The sequence below is a fragment of the Coenobita brevimanus genome, chromosome 65 (genome assembly GCF_032717465.1).
Source record: "Coenobita brevimanus isolate Jiangsu-jjx chromosome 65, ASM3271746v2, whole genome shotgun sequence".
NCBI classification, from domain to species: Eukaryota; Metazoa; Arthropoda; class Malacostraca; order Decapoda; family Coenobitidae; genus Coenobita; species Coenobita brevimanus.
In genome coordinates, this window is record NC_137018.1 from 25,296,343 (window position 1) to 25,314,948 (window position 18,606).

At 43.1% G+C, this 18,606-nt stretch overlaps 1 protein-coding gene across 1 annotated transcript in view; it reads left to right on the forward strand.

Annotated features, from left to right (window-relative positions):
* Positions 1-18,606, forward strand: part of amon (prohormone processing protease amontillado) — a 278,590-nt gene that overhangs the window by 193,472 nt on the left and 66,512 nt on the right. The window contains exons 4-6 of the mRNA XM_080276457.1: positions 3,660-3,768; positions 7,879-7,916; positions 9,556-9,632. Coding sequence (XP_080132583.1) covers positions 3,660-3,768; positions 7,879-7,916; positions 9,556-9,632 — 224 coding nt within the window. The remainder of the gene's footprint in view (positions 1-3,659; positions 3,769-7,878; positions 7,917-9,555; positions 9,633-18,606) is intronic.

Consider the following 18,606-nt stretch of genomic DNA (forward strand, 5'->3'; position numbering starts at 1 on the left):
GGCCAAGCATGGATGCACACAGATGAACAGATTTTTAGGCTGATGAATAGATGATAATATAGATACAAAAACAGAAACAGAAAGAGGGGACATAGATGCAAAATGACATCTTTTTAGAGGTGATAAGCAAGTAGAGAGAGAGAACAGGAAAGAAAAACGGAGCAGGAAGAGAGAGCGAGAGAAAGTACAAATGTTCTCTCTCTCTCTCTCTCTCTCTCTCTCTCTCTCTCTCTCTATATATATATATATATATATATATATATATATATATATATATATATATATATTATTTATACATACATATCACCTATCACTTTAATGTTTTATAACGCTCTGATAACCGGCCATTATTTCTTTTAGCCTTAATTTATCGCGCGTGCGAGCGAGCGAGCGAGCGAGACAGACAGACAGACAGACAGAGAGATTTATGTGTAATAACTCCAATGATAATCTGCTGACCTTTCTACCTTTTTAATTTTATGATGTTTTAGGAGGTTATTCTTACGATTTCTAGGCACGTTGACTTGAAGCGGACACACACACACACACACACACACACACACACACACACACACACACACACACACACACACACACACACACACAACGTGAGTGTCGTCCTAGTGAAAGAGTTAAACAGCTTAATGATTTATCTGACCTGGTGGCTCTGTAAATAACCCGAGACCTTGTAATGACCTGTGGATTTTTCAAGTTGTCAGGAAACTACTTAGGGTCATTCTAGACGACTGTGTAGCCTTTTGAGTCACTACATGACCTTTTTTAATGGCTTATAGATCATTTAAATGGTCTGGTAACCGTTTACATGACCTGATTGCCTATTAAATGACGATACTATTTTATCTATTTATACTCTAAATGACCTGGTCGCCTTATTAGTTAACTGCTAGGATTTTAATTTACTCACCGTAGTAACTAACTATGTGACCTTTTAAATGACTTAGTAACATGTCCAGTGTCATGGAAACCATTTAGTGTACCGTTTGATGTTTGAAGTGACGTGGTGGCCCTTCCTAGTGACCTTTTATTACATTACCTGACTGGCCCTTCCTAGTGACCTTTTATTACATTACCTGACTGGCCCTTCCTAGTGACCTTTTATTACATTACCTGACTGGCCCTTCCTAGTGACCTTTTATTACATTACCTGACTGGCCCTTCCTAGTGACCTTTTATTACATTACCTGACTGGCCCTTCCTAGTGACCTTTTATTACATTACCTGACTGGCCCTTCCTAGTGACCTTTTATTACATTACCTGACTAGCCCTTCCTAGTGACCTTTTATTACATTACCTGACTGGCCCTTCCTAGTGACCTTTTATTACATTACCTGACTGGCCCTTCCTAGTGACCTTTTATTACATTACCTGACTGGCCCTTCCTATGGTCCTTTCGCAGCAAGAAGTCCGTTCAGGGTGTGGCAGAAGTTGGACTTTCCCCGAGTGCGACGTTGCCAATTTGACCACCAATTATCGGATTATCAGTCTCCCTACCTACCCCCATCCCACCTGTTTCTCTCTCTCTCTCTCTCTCTCTCTCTCTCTCTCTCTCTGTATATATATATATATATATATATATATATATATATATATATATATATATATATATATATAGATAGATAGATATATATATATATATATATATATATATATTTATTATTTATTTTCAACTTTTTTCCACACCACCTATGAGGTAAAAGTCTAGGCGCGTTTTGTTTTTAAGAGGTTTCCCCTGTAGGCCTAATCCTCTCTCTGACCCTGGGTCCCTCGCCGACCTCGGCGTGGCAACATGAGAAAAAAGCGCTGCCACGTGTCATAGAATTCATTCAAATCGTTGTTATAATTCTAAAAAGTGATACTCAATGTACTATATAGCTTCCTTTACTATATACAGAATATAAAAGACAATTTCAAATAGCACACAGATAGGAAATAAGAGAGAGAGAGGCATGTACTACGGTTGATTTGGCAGCATCGCTAGAGGTGATTCGCCAGGTGGGCCCCACCCTGAACGGACTTCTTGCGGTGAAAGGACCATAGTGACCTTTTATTACATTACCTGACTGGCCCTTCCTAGTGACCTTTTATTACATTACCTGACTGGCCCTTCCTAGTGACCTTTTATTACATTACCTGACTGGCCCTTCCCAGTGACCTTTTATTACATTACCTGACTGGCCCTTCCTAGTGACCTTTTATTACATTACCTGACTAGCCCTTCCTAGTGACCTTTTATTACATTACCTGACTGGCCCTTCCTAGTGACCTTTTATTACATTACCTGACTGGCCCTTCCTAGTGACCTTTTATTACATTACCTGACTGGCCCTTCCTAGTGACCTTTTATTACATTACCTGACTGGCCCTTCCTAGTGACCTTTTATTACATTACCTGACTCATTAAATGGTCTCGTGGGCCTTTGATTTAGTTAATTATCTATTTAATGTTCTAATCACCATATTATTTCACGTTATTAACATTATTAAATGACACAGCAATCTCTCAATGGATCTGATGACCACTTATATAATCTACAGACCATCTAAATAAGATAGTGAGCTATTAAAGGACACTATGGTCTTATAATCTTTTAAATGTCCTGTGATCTGCTTAGCAAGACGAAGGAAACATTTAATAGCCGCACCACCTCAATAGTATTCACCGCCCCAACATATTCCAGATGATGTCCTTTAAATTTGAACGTACCTCTAAGACACATCCCAGACACACAGCACACATACCTCAGACGCATCCCAGACATGCCCCATTAAACGCACATTAGGTCCCCCAGCTCTCAACACACGCTTCATGGCCGAGACCCCTGGCGTTGCGGCAATAATAATTGTTGGAAGTGATGTGTAAAACTCATTAAACTCTGCGGCCGCACCTTGCCTGATTCCATCCATCAAATGGGTACAGTGCAGCAGCGGGTGAGTCAGGCGCATATGCAGGTTTAGCCAGCCCTTTGGGTGCGGCTTTGACGTATGGCCTCATCAGCTGACCCTGTGACCTTTGCCCCGGAGCCTGGGTAATCCAGTAATGAACTTTCTAATTGCAGGATATTATATATCAGCCAGGATCATCCCGCCAGCCCACCTTTCCTGACCTGTCCTGACCTGCCGACTTCTGACCTGGCCTGACCTGATATGGTCTAACTTGCTGACCAGACCTGACCTGTCGTTGTTCCTTGTTGTTCAGTGTCAGCTAATTCCCAGCCGCCACACAAATAATATAAATCGCTAACGGCCTCCTAATTTCTAACCATAAACTAGTTCCTCTATTAATTTCTCTCTCTCTCTCTCTCTCTCTCTCTCTCTCTCTCTCTCTCTCTCTCTCTCTCTCTCTCTCTCTGCCGTGACCTCTTGCGACCTGTTCTGCCGGCGTTATATTAATGGCCTAATTACTGAACACTGCACCTTTTCTCCAGCCCTGCGCCGCCACCGCCTTGCCTGCTATCATTTGTTAAGACCTGCTGACTTGCTAACTAGTCAATGTTTTGCTGATCTAACGAAAACTAATCCACATCATCTTCCCTCCCTCCTCATGTGGTGTCCTGGCGTGTCTTGCCTTGCTCTGGCGTGTCCTGGCATATCCTGCCGTGCCCTGGCGTGCCTTGGTGTGGCGTGTCCTGGGTAACAGAGGAACACCGGTCAGAACGGCGGCAAACCCAGGCTGGACCTGAACGTGGAGGCGGCGTGGGCACAGGGCTACACCGGCTACAACGTGACCACCGCCATCATGGACGACGGTACGTGGGCCAGGGGGAAGAGAGGGTTGGAAGGGGTACGAGGCAGGGAAGTAGGCAGGGGATAAGCAGGGACAGGCAGGATGGTAAAGTAAGAGTGGTAGGTAAGGTGACAGGGTAGGGTGTAACTAGTGTGAGATACCCATTCACACCAGTTACACTCCAGTTAGGGGCAGCAGGTAGGGTGGCAAGGTAGATAGGGAGTAAGTAGGATGGTAGGCAGGATGGTGGGGTAGGAATGGTTTGTAGGTAGAATAGTAGGCAGGGGATTTTAGGAGCAGGGAAGATAGGAAATATGTAGGGATGACAGAATGATAGGGTAGGTGCGGGAGGGGTTGAACTGGCTTGTCTGGTTGGATGGTACAGTAGGGATGTAAATTTGTGAAGGATGAGGAGAGCAGAGAGACTCAAGGAAGAAAGGTGGACGGTGCTATGAAGGTCTTGATACGAAACAAAGGACTGAGTGTGGAGGCTCCAGGAGGACTACAAGGAGGTGTGAGACTGATACAGCATGAACGTGTAATTTCAGGAGTGCGATAGTGGAAATTTGATTGTTAGGAAGCGTGTGGGTTACGTATGATGGTTAGGATAAGAAGCAGGTTCATGGCAGACGAGGTAAATGAGTGTTTGTTGAGATGAAAAAGTCAGGTATTATAGATGGAGTTAATATAAACAGGGTGGTAGCTGGATATCATATGGTAAATGAGTGCATGAGAATGCGAGGTGTGAAAGTATGGGAAAGAAAGACATTAACAAGGGAGTGCAATGGATGGGTGAAGTACACAATGTATGAACACGTATGTGACAAGGAACTGGCACAGCTCTTTCAAGCTGGCAGTCGACGGAATAACTCTAGGCAGGTGTATATGGAGTGCGTCTGTAATATATAAAAATAAAAACTGCACAGATAAAATTTCTTCTGTGGTGGATCCTGATTTTGGAAGCTTGACTTACGTGTGGTTGATGGTGTGGCGCATTTCACTGGATGTGCTATCCATTTTTTTTCCTCACCTCATCTTTTCTTCGGGGGTCAGGTTTATGATGATGATGATGATGACACTCAGTCATGACTCTAATGGGAGCAATTTTCAGTGCTTAGGGATTACACAAGGAAAGCAAAATGATGATATATTGGGCATTAAGCTAATGCGGCCGGGAATGTGTTAGTGGCAGAAGTGAAGAACGCTGTGAAATGGTTGAACACTGGCAAGGCAGCAAGTGTTAATAAGTATAAAAGAAAAAAAAATGATTCCCCATTAAACTAATTGGTATGTATTTGGTTAAGTATCAGCTGATGAAAATACAAAAATAAAGCTTTATGAAAATATATATAAAAAAAGGAAGAGAGGCGAGATAGCAGAGTGGAGAGAGAGGGAGGCAGACATAGAAAAACAAGACAACAATCAAACACTGTCGTATAAAAACAGGTGTATACAGTACATATTTTCAAAAACTGGGACACAAAAAACACCAGGATGTTTTATGCAACACCTCACATGTAGGAGAGGAAAGAGAGAGAGAGAGAGAGAGAGAGAGAGAGAGAGAGAGAGAGAGGGTCATGACTTTATCATAGGTCATTATTATTTATTTTAAAATGCTGGCTATTTTTGACGATATATCGCTTGAATTTAAATGTCGAATGCTATAATACACTTAAAAAGACTCACATTTTTTAGCTCCGGTTCAATTATTAAAGCCATATATATTGATAAATGCAGGATATAACTGAAAGCTTCCTGGATTATCAGTTTTGAAAAGTGTGTTATTCATCCCCTCGTGTTTTGCAAGGGTTATATAGCTGGGTGAGAGTTAGGAGAGGCCAGGCTAGGTTAGGTTAGGAGAAGAAGGTTTAGGTTAGGTTTGGTTATGTTAGGCTAGGAGAGGAATGTTAGGGTTATGGGAGATGAGGAGAGGGTGGTTTAGGTTAGGTTAGGTTAGGAGTGTTTGGATTAGGAATGGATAGAAAGGCATGGTTTAGGTCTGTACTGAGTTAGATTTCCATAGGTTAGGAGAATAGAAAAGGACGGTTTAGGGTTGATTAGGATAGGTCAAAATTATGTTCTGTGTTTGATGTGTATGTTGGATTATGAGTACGTTAGGTTGGGTGAATTTAAACTGCACTTCTCTTTCTCCTGAATTTAATATTTCACCGTTTCATCCTTCCTCTGTCTCCCTCCTTCCTGTGAGATAGCAAGTCGCACATTTTGGGTTATTTCCTTATCAGTGAGATCTGGGATAAGTTTTATTAGGTTGGGTTGAGGAACTTAGATTGGGTAGATAAGATTAGGTTAAGCTCCGTGAACAACACTGGGGAAGCTTGTGATCCAGGTTTTGTATTGTAGTTTATCATTACTGTGTGGGCATTAGAAGCTTTATCAGTATGCATAATATTAACGTTCAGGCTAATGCTGACTCTAAACAAACCTAACCCAAACTAATCCTTGTGAAACATATTTCTCTTTTTTCACTGTCATCATCGTCATCATCATCATCAATCTAACCCCGTCTCCCTGTGTCAAACTGCCAGCTGACATCCCACGTGAATCCCTTTGATCTTATTCGTTATAAAATGATTAACACAACGTTATAGCTCAGCGTCCCCTGCCTTGTGGTACGGGGGACGCAGGTGCGTCCACCTCAGCCTTCTCACTACGATAACATTTTTCATTTTAATCCGGCTACCACCACACGATGTTATTTAACTTAAGAGATAGCTCCTGCAGTGAAGGGTTAATAAAGGCTGTATGTAACTCCCCCACTTCAGTTATGTCACTTAAGCTGAATAGAATCGTTTAGTAGATTAACATTTATAAATTGTCTCCGGGGCAAGGGCTTCACTTGGCAGAGATTTTCTTCCATTTGCAGCTGGTTTGCCACAGCCCAGTGGCAGAATGAGACAATGCTTTGGCTCTATAGCCTTCCCATAGCTCTTCACACGAATCCTGGGCAACCAACACTGATAACCCTGATCAGGAGCCAGTCATCAGTGTCGAGTGCTACGGACTCACACACTGATTATTATATTCCCTGAGGAGAAGCAGGAAATGAGACAAGGTTAAAGTTGGAGATAGTAAGATAGTATTAGACACTGCGTGGAGGAGAGGAGAACGGTGAGAGGAAGTGCTGCAACTCCCAGCTTCTGCACCTTTTTAACTCCTTCAGTACGATGTCGCTTTTTAAATTTTATTCTCTCTTTCTCAGAAGTTCAGTTTAAGAAAAATCTCTGTCTGAAATGATTTTAAAAATCCATTAACCCTTCCATTTCGATTATGCGTTTTCTGCTTCGTTCCTGCTGTCGCCAGATGCTTTTACTAAGCTGGGGAAGGGCGTCTGGTGCTGGAGGGGTTCAACTGGTGCCACACAAGAGCTTTATGGCAACTTTCGTGTGGCAACTCCGGCAGACGTTTTAGGGCTTATTGGAAACTTTCCCTGACAACCACTGAAGTCGTTTTTGTAAGTGCTTGGGTATGCTGACGATATCACTCCTACAGTTCTCTTACTACACCACACCACGCTACCACATCACACCACACCACACCACATCGCACCACATCACACCACACCACACCACATCGCACCACACCACACCACACCACACCACACCACACCACACCACACCACACCTATCATACAACTCCTCATAATACTCTCTTACCACATACCAGACCACACCACACCACACCACATCACACCTATCATACAACACCACATAATACTCTCTTACCACATACCACATCACACCATCACACTACACAACACCATACCACACATACCACACACTGCATTGCACACCACACCACACACCAATCCACCACACGCTGGTCCCTTTCATTTTCCGACAGCCGTGCACAGATCAGTGTTAAGGCTGGGTAAGAGCCAGAATTATTTGCTTCATGCCAACAACCTCATACTCACTGATACTCATCTTAATCCACCCTAATAATATACCCAACACACCCTATCCTATCCTAACCTAATCTACCCTATTCTATATCTAACACTTCCTTACCTAATCCAGCCCAACCTTACCTACCCTCCCCAACCTTACCTCACCTTCCTCCCTAATCTCACCTGAACTAACGCTTTTACCAACACTGCCTCCGCCTTCCCCAGGTATTGACTACATGCATCCGGATCTACGCCAAAATTATGTAAGTTCCCCGTCCTCCTTTTCTCTCTTTTGTATTATTTTTGTAACTGTGTGTGACCTAGATAAAGGCTTGTGAATACGGATGTCTCCAGCTTATTTAACAGTGATGAAAACTGAAAGATAATGTTCGGCTTTTTGCATTGCAGGCTTTGTCATTATTGCCTCAGGATTTCGTAATACTGACTGTAATTTTTTGTGCAACGCAGTCACACTGATTTTGATATATCGGTGATGTAATCTGTTATGTGGGTCGAGTTCGTGTAATAATAGTTTTATTTTTATTTTATTGTTTCGTTATATATTTTTCAAACATCTGTAATGGACATGCTGTTATTGGTTCGTAACTGTTGATATGTTTTAGAAATTTATGTGACACATTTTTTATACTTTTTCGGTATATTTAAATGATACTTTTTGTTTTATTATTTAATGACTGCGGTATTTATATGATTATGTTTTTTAACCTTTTGTTGTTCCATGTACATATTGCAATAAGTATTTCTGAACTGTTTTGCTAATGTAGGGTGTTGTATGATTTGTAATGTCTGTAATGTTCTTGTGGCAATTTGTTGTGTAAGTGTTGTGTTTTGTTCCGCAGATGTGACAGTTGTTTTATGCAGACGATATTGTGTTGTCTGCTGATAGTAAAGTAGGTGCTATAGAAAACTTACAAATGGAGAGAGGTTTTGCAGTCTAGGGGTTTGAGAGTAAAAATGTGCCAGACAATGCTTGTGTTAGTGGGATGGACGGAAGTTTGTTGACAGAGAACAGACAGTGGCCTCGTGCTGTATGCTGGCAAGGGTTGGCATTAATGACATCGTGTATGGTGTTTGTGGTGTAGGTTTATTACAGCTGTGGTGCTGTGAATTCAGACTGGAAGGCCTGTATACCATATACAAGAGAGATTATGTGGTCCAGCCAGGGTTGGGGAAGACTAGATTTGAATTTTTAATGCTACGTGCAAAATACACTTAGCGAGGGGGATAGTGTAGAAGTTTGCTTAGTCGCAAGAGTCGGAGGTAGCTGGAAGAAGTTTAGAGAACTGTTGCCCCTTCTGACAGTGAAAGGATTCGTATGAAAGAGATACTTTGTTCTTCGTGTATGTGAAATGTGACGTATGCTGGTGAGACTTGGCCAGTAAAAGTGGAAGATGTTCGACGACTTGTGCATAATTATGAAAACGGTGAGATACTGTATATTCTCACATTGAGAGACAGGACAATGTGTTTAGATTTAAATGAAGTTGGGCATTGAGATTATCGGTGTGGTGATGCAGACAGGCAGACTGAGGTTTCCTGGAGGTAGGAGAGAAAATGTGAGGATAACTGCATGAAGTGCTGTACAGACAAGCTTAGAAGGAACGGATCTGCTGGCAGACCAAGGATAACGTAAGATGTCTTCATAGGGAGCTTAGGTGACGCCCATTGGCACCAGCTAGGAAAGTAGCCCTCACGTGAAAAATGGCTGACCTATGCAAGTATGGAACACTGCCTTATAAAAAGTGTATGAATTCTATTCCATAGTTTGTTCTGTATTTTGTTCTAAGCAATGATATTTTGTTCAGTATTTTGTTCTGCGTTGTGTTCTGTATATTTTGTTGTTTCTTGTTTCCAATAATAATGTTGCACGGCGTGTTACAGAATGCGAGGGCCAGCTGGGACTTCAGCAGCAACGACCCCTTCCCTTATCCCCGCTACACTGACGACTGGTTCAACAGGTGGGTCGTGCTGGTGGTATGCATGTTAATGGTAGTGCTGGTGGTAGTTGTGTAGGTTTGGGTTGTGGTAGTGCTGAATGTAGTGGTAATGGTATTGCTGTGATAGTGAATGTAGTGGTAATGGTATTGCTGTGGTAACTGTGCTAGTAGCGGTGTTGGTGTGGTAATGGTAGTGATCGCCGTGGGAGTGTCTGTGATCATGAAAGTCATGAATATTGTTGTCACTCATGGAGGATGCCGTTTGTCTGTGTAGCGCTGCTTTGGGTGGAAGAGGAGGAGGGATTACAATTCCTTCAGAACAATGACGTATTTTTAGTTTATTTTTTGTTACTCTTAGATGATTTTATTCAGTTTAGGAAAGTCTTATGTAGTGGAGGAGGTTCTCAGTAGCCTTCATTACCCCTTCCACAATTAGATGTTCTTCCAAAGCCGAATGAAACAGTCTTATCGCTGCCGGATTAAAACGAATAATAATTCATTGTACTGAAGGGGTTTGAATCACTGTGTTCGTTTATGGGCCATATTGTGGTTGTCAGGGGAGGCTTCGTAGCGCCTCTTCTGCAGCGATATATTTTGCTATCACTCCTTAACGATATTTATCTCGTATTAGTAATTATCGACATGTCGTACTGTATATCAGTGGCATAGAAGACTATATTGACCCGCAAAGTGCAAAAATCGTTAAGAAAGGGGTGTTGTGAAATCTTCAGAGTTACTTGGAATAACACCCTATGAGGTTTTTGTGGTGGAGGAGGATGTAGCGGATACAGTATGTGCAAAGATGGGACGCAGCCTTTGATGATGCCACGAACTGTCTACCTATTATTTTCATGTGGTTCTTGATTGGGTGTAGTTTGTTTCTTAGAGAAGGTGGCCTGTAGTTGTAGTCGTTTTACAGCTCGTCAAAATGTCGATGGAAAAGATGAACAGTAATTGATGCATTTTTCACACGTTTCGTTTGAAGTTTCATGTTGCTACGAGCGTTTAGCTGATCAATACTTTCTTTTATTTACTGCACATCCTGTTACTATTCTTAGAGGGTAATTGTGTGTGTGTGTATGTGTGTGTGTGTGTGTGTGTGTGTGTGTGTGTGTGTGTGTGTGTGTGTGAGAGAGAGATTGTGGCGTTGTGCTGCCTGGAGAACAGAGGCAAGACAAAAGGCGTCATTATGTGAAGGGCTGGATCGAACCCTCATTATACCAGCACCTGTGTCCCTCAGATAATGATACACAACACCCACACCCACACCCACACCCAAACCCACACCCACACCCTTGAGCCACATCCTCACTCTGACTGTTACTCTCATCCACACCTTCACTCTCTCACTATCACCCTTACCTACACCCTCACTCTCACCCACACCCTCACCCTCACCCCCATCCTCACCCCCACCCACACTCTCACCCACACTCTCACCCTTACCCACACCCTCACCCCCATCCTCACCCGACCCATACCCTCACGCACATTCTCATCTCACCCACACCCTCACCCTTACCCACACCCTCACCCACACCCACACTCTCACCCTCACCCACACCCTCACCCACAACCTCACCCACACCCTCACCCTCACACCCACCCTCACCCACACCTTCACTCTCATAGTCACAGCAGCTAGGGAAATGATCTTTAGACTGTTTGTGAATTCGGACAGAGAGAAAGAGAGAGAGAGAGAGGATGGGCGGGTATTCTGCACATAGATATTCGGGTCTGGGGGAATGATCCATCAGTCAACACAGATCACAGGGTTGTGGACAAAAGGCTGCAGGAGTAAAGTGGCCTACATCACCGTGTTCTCATGTGTTCTCACCGTGTTCTTGGGGAGTTGCCGGCACCTTTGTGGTCGGGACAACTCTAGCATTCTTCTAAAGATAGACGATGTACGATTTTATTCGGATGAGAGTTGATTACAGGTTGGTGAGAGTGTGAACCTCATCGTTACGGTAGCGTCTTTTTCATTTTATTCTTGCCATCGCCACACTGTCTACTCAGTTAATTAGAGACTTTCGGAGTGGCGGCGTTAGATGTTCGCCGCCTTTATCCCCTTCACTGTTAACGCCTCCTTCAAGCTGACACCAGGAATGAAGTGAGTCCTGGTCGTACCCTCGTCAGCTTAGTAGGCGTTGTAGTGCTTCTTCCTTAACGAGTCCCTTTGCATATCACAGCTTACTGTTCTTATGTTTGGTCACTGTACAGTTTTTGTATTGCTATAGAGTTCTAAATAATATGCAGCCATATATTTACGTACAAGATGCTGAAATTCACGAGTTGGGGAAAAGCCCTGAAGCCTCCATAGCTGCGAGGACACCAGCCTAAGACGTGATCGGGCTGAAGGGGTTTGGCGGTATTCTGGATGGCACAGGAGACTTGGTGGCGCCTCTTCCTTAGCCAGTTACCGTGTGTTTATTTAACGTCAACCTGTTTTGCATCAGTAACCTACACTGGAGAACATCAACCCCTTCACCCCAATGACGTCTTCCATATCATATTACTGCAATCACGAGACGATTTGTGTTCAGGATGGCCGACATCTGACGAAATGGAGAGGTTTGGTTCAGCTGTCACTAGCCTCTGAGCAACAACTGATCTTTCCTTACTTCATAAAAATAGCCTTGAGGTAGCGGGAATATGCTAATCATCATCATCATCATCATCATCATAATCATAAAAAGAACTATACCTGTCCTGCGGAGTCTCTAGTTTCCGTCTACACTTTCTTACAATGACCTTGACCCCACTGGGGAGAGTTGGAGTTTTTCTTCAATCAGCAGTGGACCCTACCAGGACACGTAACCTGGGTCATTCAGATTCCTTGCACATGTTGTATTATTATCTCCAGTAGACACGACCAACTTATCTTGTTCACAACATAATACTGTCATGCCCGTCCATTGAGCAAAAAAAGGATTTGGATTTTTTTTCTATTAGAAATGGCCCAAGCCAGGACACATAACCTGGGCTTTTCAGATTCCTCGTGCAGTCTCCAGTTCTCGTGGAATCGTTGCGAGACTTTGAGGGGGGGAATAATAATAATACCAACAAAAACAATAGCCTCCACCTTTGTAATCGGTGAAGACTAGCTGTCAGAGACAGATACTGATCTCCACCTGTTAGAAAATAGTTTATTTGCAATAACTCAAAAACAGTTGGTCAGTCTCCCACCAAAAAGTACACAGACCTGGCAAAGGACCAGAGAAAACTTGTAAGCCCAAGAAGTGCCTCATTATCACCCGCCATTACCAAGGCTGGTGGTAATGTATTTGCCCGCGTTTGTGTGTCTGTCGGTGTGTGTGTGTGTGTGTGTGTGTGTGTGTGTGTGTGTGTGTGTGTGTGTGTGTGTGTGTGTGTGTGTGTGTGTGTGTTCCCATAACATCTCATGAACGGCTTGAGCTATCAACATGAAACCTTCAGAGTATCAAGAAATGGCCAAAATCTTCCTGTCCCCTGGGGGGGCCGCCGCCCCCAGCCCCGCCTGGAGGGTTTCGTCCCAAATATCGTAGTGTCACGCATCAATGACTTTCAGCTCTTTTCCGTACAAATGTTTGTATAATAATTTTATCACGGAATTTCCTTCCATGTTCACGGATCTACAGTAGTTTTGGAGTGATCTGAGGTTGAAGAGTTATGATTTTTGGACAGGTTTGGACAAGTGACCTTGAAAAGTAGCTCAAGGTCACTAAAACTGGGTCAGTGTAATGGGGTCATGGTGGCGTACATCCTCAATAAGTATGGTGAAAATGGGCAACGAGAAGTGACGGAATAATTATAATAATAATAATAATAATAATGATAATAATAATAATAATAATAATAATAATAATAACAATAACGATAACAATATCAACAACAACAACAACAACAATAACACCAATAATAATGATAATATAATAATAATGATAATTATAAAACGTTGGGTCTGGTTAGTACTTGGATGGGTGACCGCCTGGGAACACCAGATGCTGTTGGCATCCCTACGTGTCAAGTGGGGTTGGTGGAGGATTAGTGCCCCTCCCTGTAAAACAATTAACTCTAAGCCCTTGGCCACCCCATCTGGGATACATGGCGTCTGGCAATGAATGAATGAATGATAAAAATAATAATAATAATAATAATAACCAACAGCAACAACAACAACAATAATAATAATATTGATAATAATAATAATAATAATAATAATAATAATAGTAAAAACAATAATAATAATAATAATAATAATAATAATAATAATAATAATAATATTAATAATAATAATAATAATAACAATAACAACAACAACAACAACAACAACAACAACACTACCAATAATAATAATGATAATAATAATAATAATAATAATAATAATAATAATAATAATAATAATAATGATAATAATAATAATAATAATGATAATAATAATAATAATAATAATAATGACGGGTGCAAAGACCTTCACCCATGGTAATAGGTGGAGATCAAAAATAACTAGAATTCTAAAATTGCTGAAGCAATATTCAAGAAACTCCATATTCCATTTGAAAATACTTTTGTTATCATTGTACTGTAGACCCATTACCAGTAAAGTGCACTTTGTGAGCTCGTGACGAGCAGGCGAGCGTTTGTACATATGCTTATCATCATAATTTCATCTTGGTGTAAACTTTCAACATTTCTGGTGTGGTAGTTGAACAATAACAGAAGAATAACTGAACTAAAATATTTACTTTCTCACGTTCTCTTTCACACACACGTACACACATGTACACGCGGCCGCACGCGCGCAAAGTATGAAAGTGAAAAACAACTAATACCTCGCTTGTCACTTTCATAGTGAAGCACGTCAGTTGAAGCCCTCGGTACATTCCCCTGGAAAGCTGGGATTCCATGGGGTTCCTTTGGTCTCATGAGTAAATATACAGCTAAAAACAAAATCTATTGAATGTATCTACTACCTGCTGAAAGAATCTCTTCTCCATCTCGCATAGTAGAAAAGTTGTTAGCCTCTGAAAACCACTGCGGTTGGGCCGTGTCATGCCGGGCCGGGCCGGGGCGTGTCTGGCCGCTCATTTCTCGGGTGAACGTAAACATCGCCTCACTACATTTGCTCGCCGCGCTCGTTAGCTCATAATTAAGGGACTTTTGGTATGACTCAAAATTTGCTTACGGATTTTGACCTGTGACTTTCAGATCGACGTCAAGGTCATGCATACTACGCAAATCATAGTCACTCATGACCCACTACATTTCCACCGAGTTTGGTCAAAATCGACCAAATACTTTCCGATTTAGCACTTTCAGGCATGAGGCGGCAATTTTGATTTTCCAACAATATCTCAAAGAGTATTTGTTGGATCTCAGTATCAATACCCAGGTACGTTAGTATATACTGACAAAAACATACTGGAACATTTGCAAAGCAATCGATTAAGTAGTTTTTGCTGCACAGGAGAGTAGAATGTGAAGAAGTAACATAGAGGGCGCTAGTGCTAGGAAAAAAATAAAGTCCCATAGAAGCCTGCAACCAAGATACATTACTCCTGAAAATTCCAAGTCTATCTCGAACGGTCTTGGAATGCCAGCCTTCTAGGTCTTCCCCCTCCCCCCCTAAAAAAAAATAATATGTACAATATCAATAAGAACTCCATAGAAGGTGGAGTTCTTAATAGTGTCCCCTACACCTATAGTCCCTCCCACACCAACCTGCTTTACTCTCTCTCTCTCTCTCTCTCTCTCTCTCTCTCTCTCTCTCTCTCTCTCTCTCTCTCTCTCTCTCTCTCTCTCTCTCTCTCTCTCTCTCTCTCTCCCCCAAGTCATAATAACCGTGAATTATCCTCCCACTCGCTGCCTCGCGTCTCTCCTTAGGTGGTATTATCGTGGTATTAGCAGGCCCCTAGCACCATTTCTGGAGCTATTTATTTTGCCTAGCACACTTAACACCTTCACTACCGGGGAGTCTTGTACGTTTTAGTTTGTTTCCCGATGTTGTATACACCTGAGGAGAACCTGTTGGTACTGTACGGATTACGTACAGGTGTCAATATTCCCTTCAGTGGCAAAGAGATCACCTAAGATTACTGAAAATCTTTTGCAGCAGCAGCAGAAAATTTTTGCTGGGACCGAATGAGTTAATATGCCACTTTATTTTTTATTATATTCAGGCCTTCGTAATACAGGGGCGTCTGTGCATTGATAAGATAACCTACAAGTGAATACCATGCGTCACATGCAAGGGCACGCCAGGAAGACACGAGAACACATGGACTGAAAATAAAAAACGTCATGAGTGTGAACGGGTTGATGGGGGTCGTTTCTAACTCCTTCATTTCGTGGTGACCTTCATAGCTCGACAAAACTGTTGGCCTGTGGCGATAATAATATTGATCATCACTATAGTACCATGCTGGCCAGTTTATTGTATTCCTGCTGCCTTCAGACGATTTTATTCAGCTTAGGAGAGCATGTACAGACTAGAGGGATATATATATATATATATATATATATATATATATATATATATATATATATATATATATATATATATATATATATATAAAACCTTGATTAACCCCTTCAGCACGAGAGATCTTTCTTAAGTTGAATACAATTGTCTAGAAATAGCAATAAGAAGGTAAAAACAAAAGGAAGAAGAAGAAGAAGAACAAAGTCGTGGTGATGGAAATAATATCTTTCTTATATAAGATCGTTTACAAAGGATAATATTATTTAGTTTCAGTGTAACTTTTCTAGCAGGAATGGTTAGCCGGAGCCTCTTTCCTTAACCCCCTCACGGCAGCAGCTCTGCCCTCTTATTTACAGTCATTCGGCAGGCCGTGAAAAGAAAGGAAAACAAGGATCCCTCTCTCCCTTTGTCCACCCTTGTTTCATCACGTACTTCCTCCCATTCCCCTTCCCCTACCTTTTCACCTCCCCTCCCTCTCCCTTCATCACTCCTTCCCTCCCTTCTCATATTTCCTTCCCTCCTCCTCCCACACTCCTTTCCTTCTTCTTCCATCCCTCCCACGCTCCGTTCCTCCTTCCCACCATCCTCATTCCTTTCGATCTTTCCCTCCCATCCTGTTTTCCTCTCTCCCTCCACCCTCTCCCCGTCTTTGCTTCCCTCCTGTCACGCCTCCCTCCTCAGCTCTCCACTTTCCCTCCTTCCCTCATTACTTCTTCCTTCCTCCATATTCTCTCCCTCCCTCCCTACCTCCTTCCCTCCTTCAGGCCACAAGAGGTTCATTACTGCAATAACAATCATTAGTGAATATTTTTAGACTCCTCTCTCTCTCTCTCTCTCTCTCTCTCTCTCTCTCTCTCTCTCTCTCTCTCTCTCTCTCTCTCTCTCTCTCTCTCTCTCTCTCTCTCTCTCTCTCTCTCTGTTTATCTATCTATCTACCTATCTGTATAGCTAGCTAGCTATCTCTTTCTGTCTCTTTGTCTACTGTCTTCCTATCTATCTACATATGTCAACCTATTTATCTCTCTGTCTGTCTGTCTGTCTGTCTATCTGTACCTCATTATATTTCTCTCTTCTTTCCTGCCTTCCTTTCCCTCCCTCCCTCCCTCCCTCTCTGTCCCTCGCTCTTCCTGCCTCCTGCCTCTTCCTGCCTACCTACATACCTGTCTGTGTCCTGTCTATCCCTGCCTCATTAACTACCTACTTTCATCCTCTCACTGTCTCTCACTCTTCCTACCTACCTATCTACTTACTTTCCCGCCTGTCTACCTGCCTGCCTGCTTGTCTACCTGCCTGTCTGCCTGCCTGTCTGCCTGTTTACCTGCCTGTCTGACTGCCTGCCTTCCTGTCTACTTGCCTGCCTGCCTGCTTGCCTGCCTACATGCCTGCCTTCCTGCCTCTTACATAACCCTTCCTACCTCCCCTTGCCCCTCATGCCTTCTCCCTTGCCATCCTGCCTACCATCCAATCCCTCTACCCTCTTCCTCTCCCTACTCATCAACATACCCTGCCTTCCTGCATAATCCATACTCCCTGCTTAACTACCTACCGACCTACCTGTCTTTCTACTTACCTACCTACCTTCTTGCAATTCCCTTGCTTATCCCTCCCTGCATCTTACCTCTCTCCCTGCCTCACCCTCTCTCTCCTTGTCTCCCGCCTTACTACTGCCTTCCCCTGCCGTACCTTTCCCTGTTCCCCTGCCTCTTCCCCTCCCAGAGCGCCATAACATTGACTCTGGGACTCAGTTGAGGAGTTATGTTGTCACACTTCACCCTGCCACTCCATATCCCTTCCCCCTTCTCTCTCTCTCTCTCTCTCTCTCTCTCTCTCTCTCTCTCTCTCTCTCTCTCTCTCTCTCTCTCTCTCTCTCTCTCTCTCTCTCTCTCTCTCTCTCTCTCTCTCTCTCTCTCTCTCTCTCTCTCTCTCTCTCTCTCTCTCTCTCTCTCTCTCTCTCTCTCTCTCTCTCTCTCTCTCTCTCTCTTCCTCTTCTTCTCTTACTCTTTATTCTACCCCCTTCTTTCTTTCTCTCTTTCCCTCGCACCCTCCCTCCCTTCCTCCCTCCTTTCCTCTTTTGCACCCTTTCCACACACACACACACACACACACACACACACATATATAATTAATTTTTACCCTTCAGATAGCCTCGTCGCAGGCTAATAATGTCTCCTGCTGTCTGTACTTCCTGGATACTGCCTCTCCTCTCTCTCTTTCCCTTCCTCCCTCCCTTCACCCCTCCCTCTTCTCCTCTCCCTTTCTCCTTCCCTCCCATCCTTCCTTTCTTCAGTCTTCCAGCCTCTTCTTCCCTTCCTTCCTTCCTCCATTCCTCCCACTCTCTTCCCATTACCTGCCACTACTTATCTTTTCCCTCAGTTCTGTTCTTCACTCCCTCTTCCCTTTCCCTGCCTCTGACCCTTCTTCCCTTCCTTTTTCCCTTCCTCTCTCTCTCCCTGCCACTCTCCAGCATGTCTTTCCTTATATTGCTCCTCCAACGCTTTCTCCTCATCACACCCACTGCCCTGCCTTCCCCTC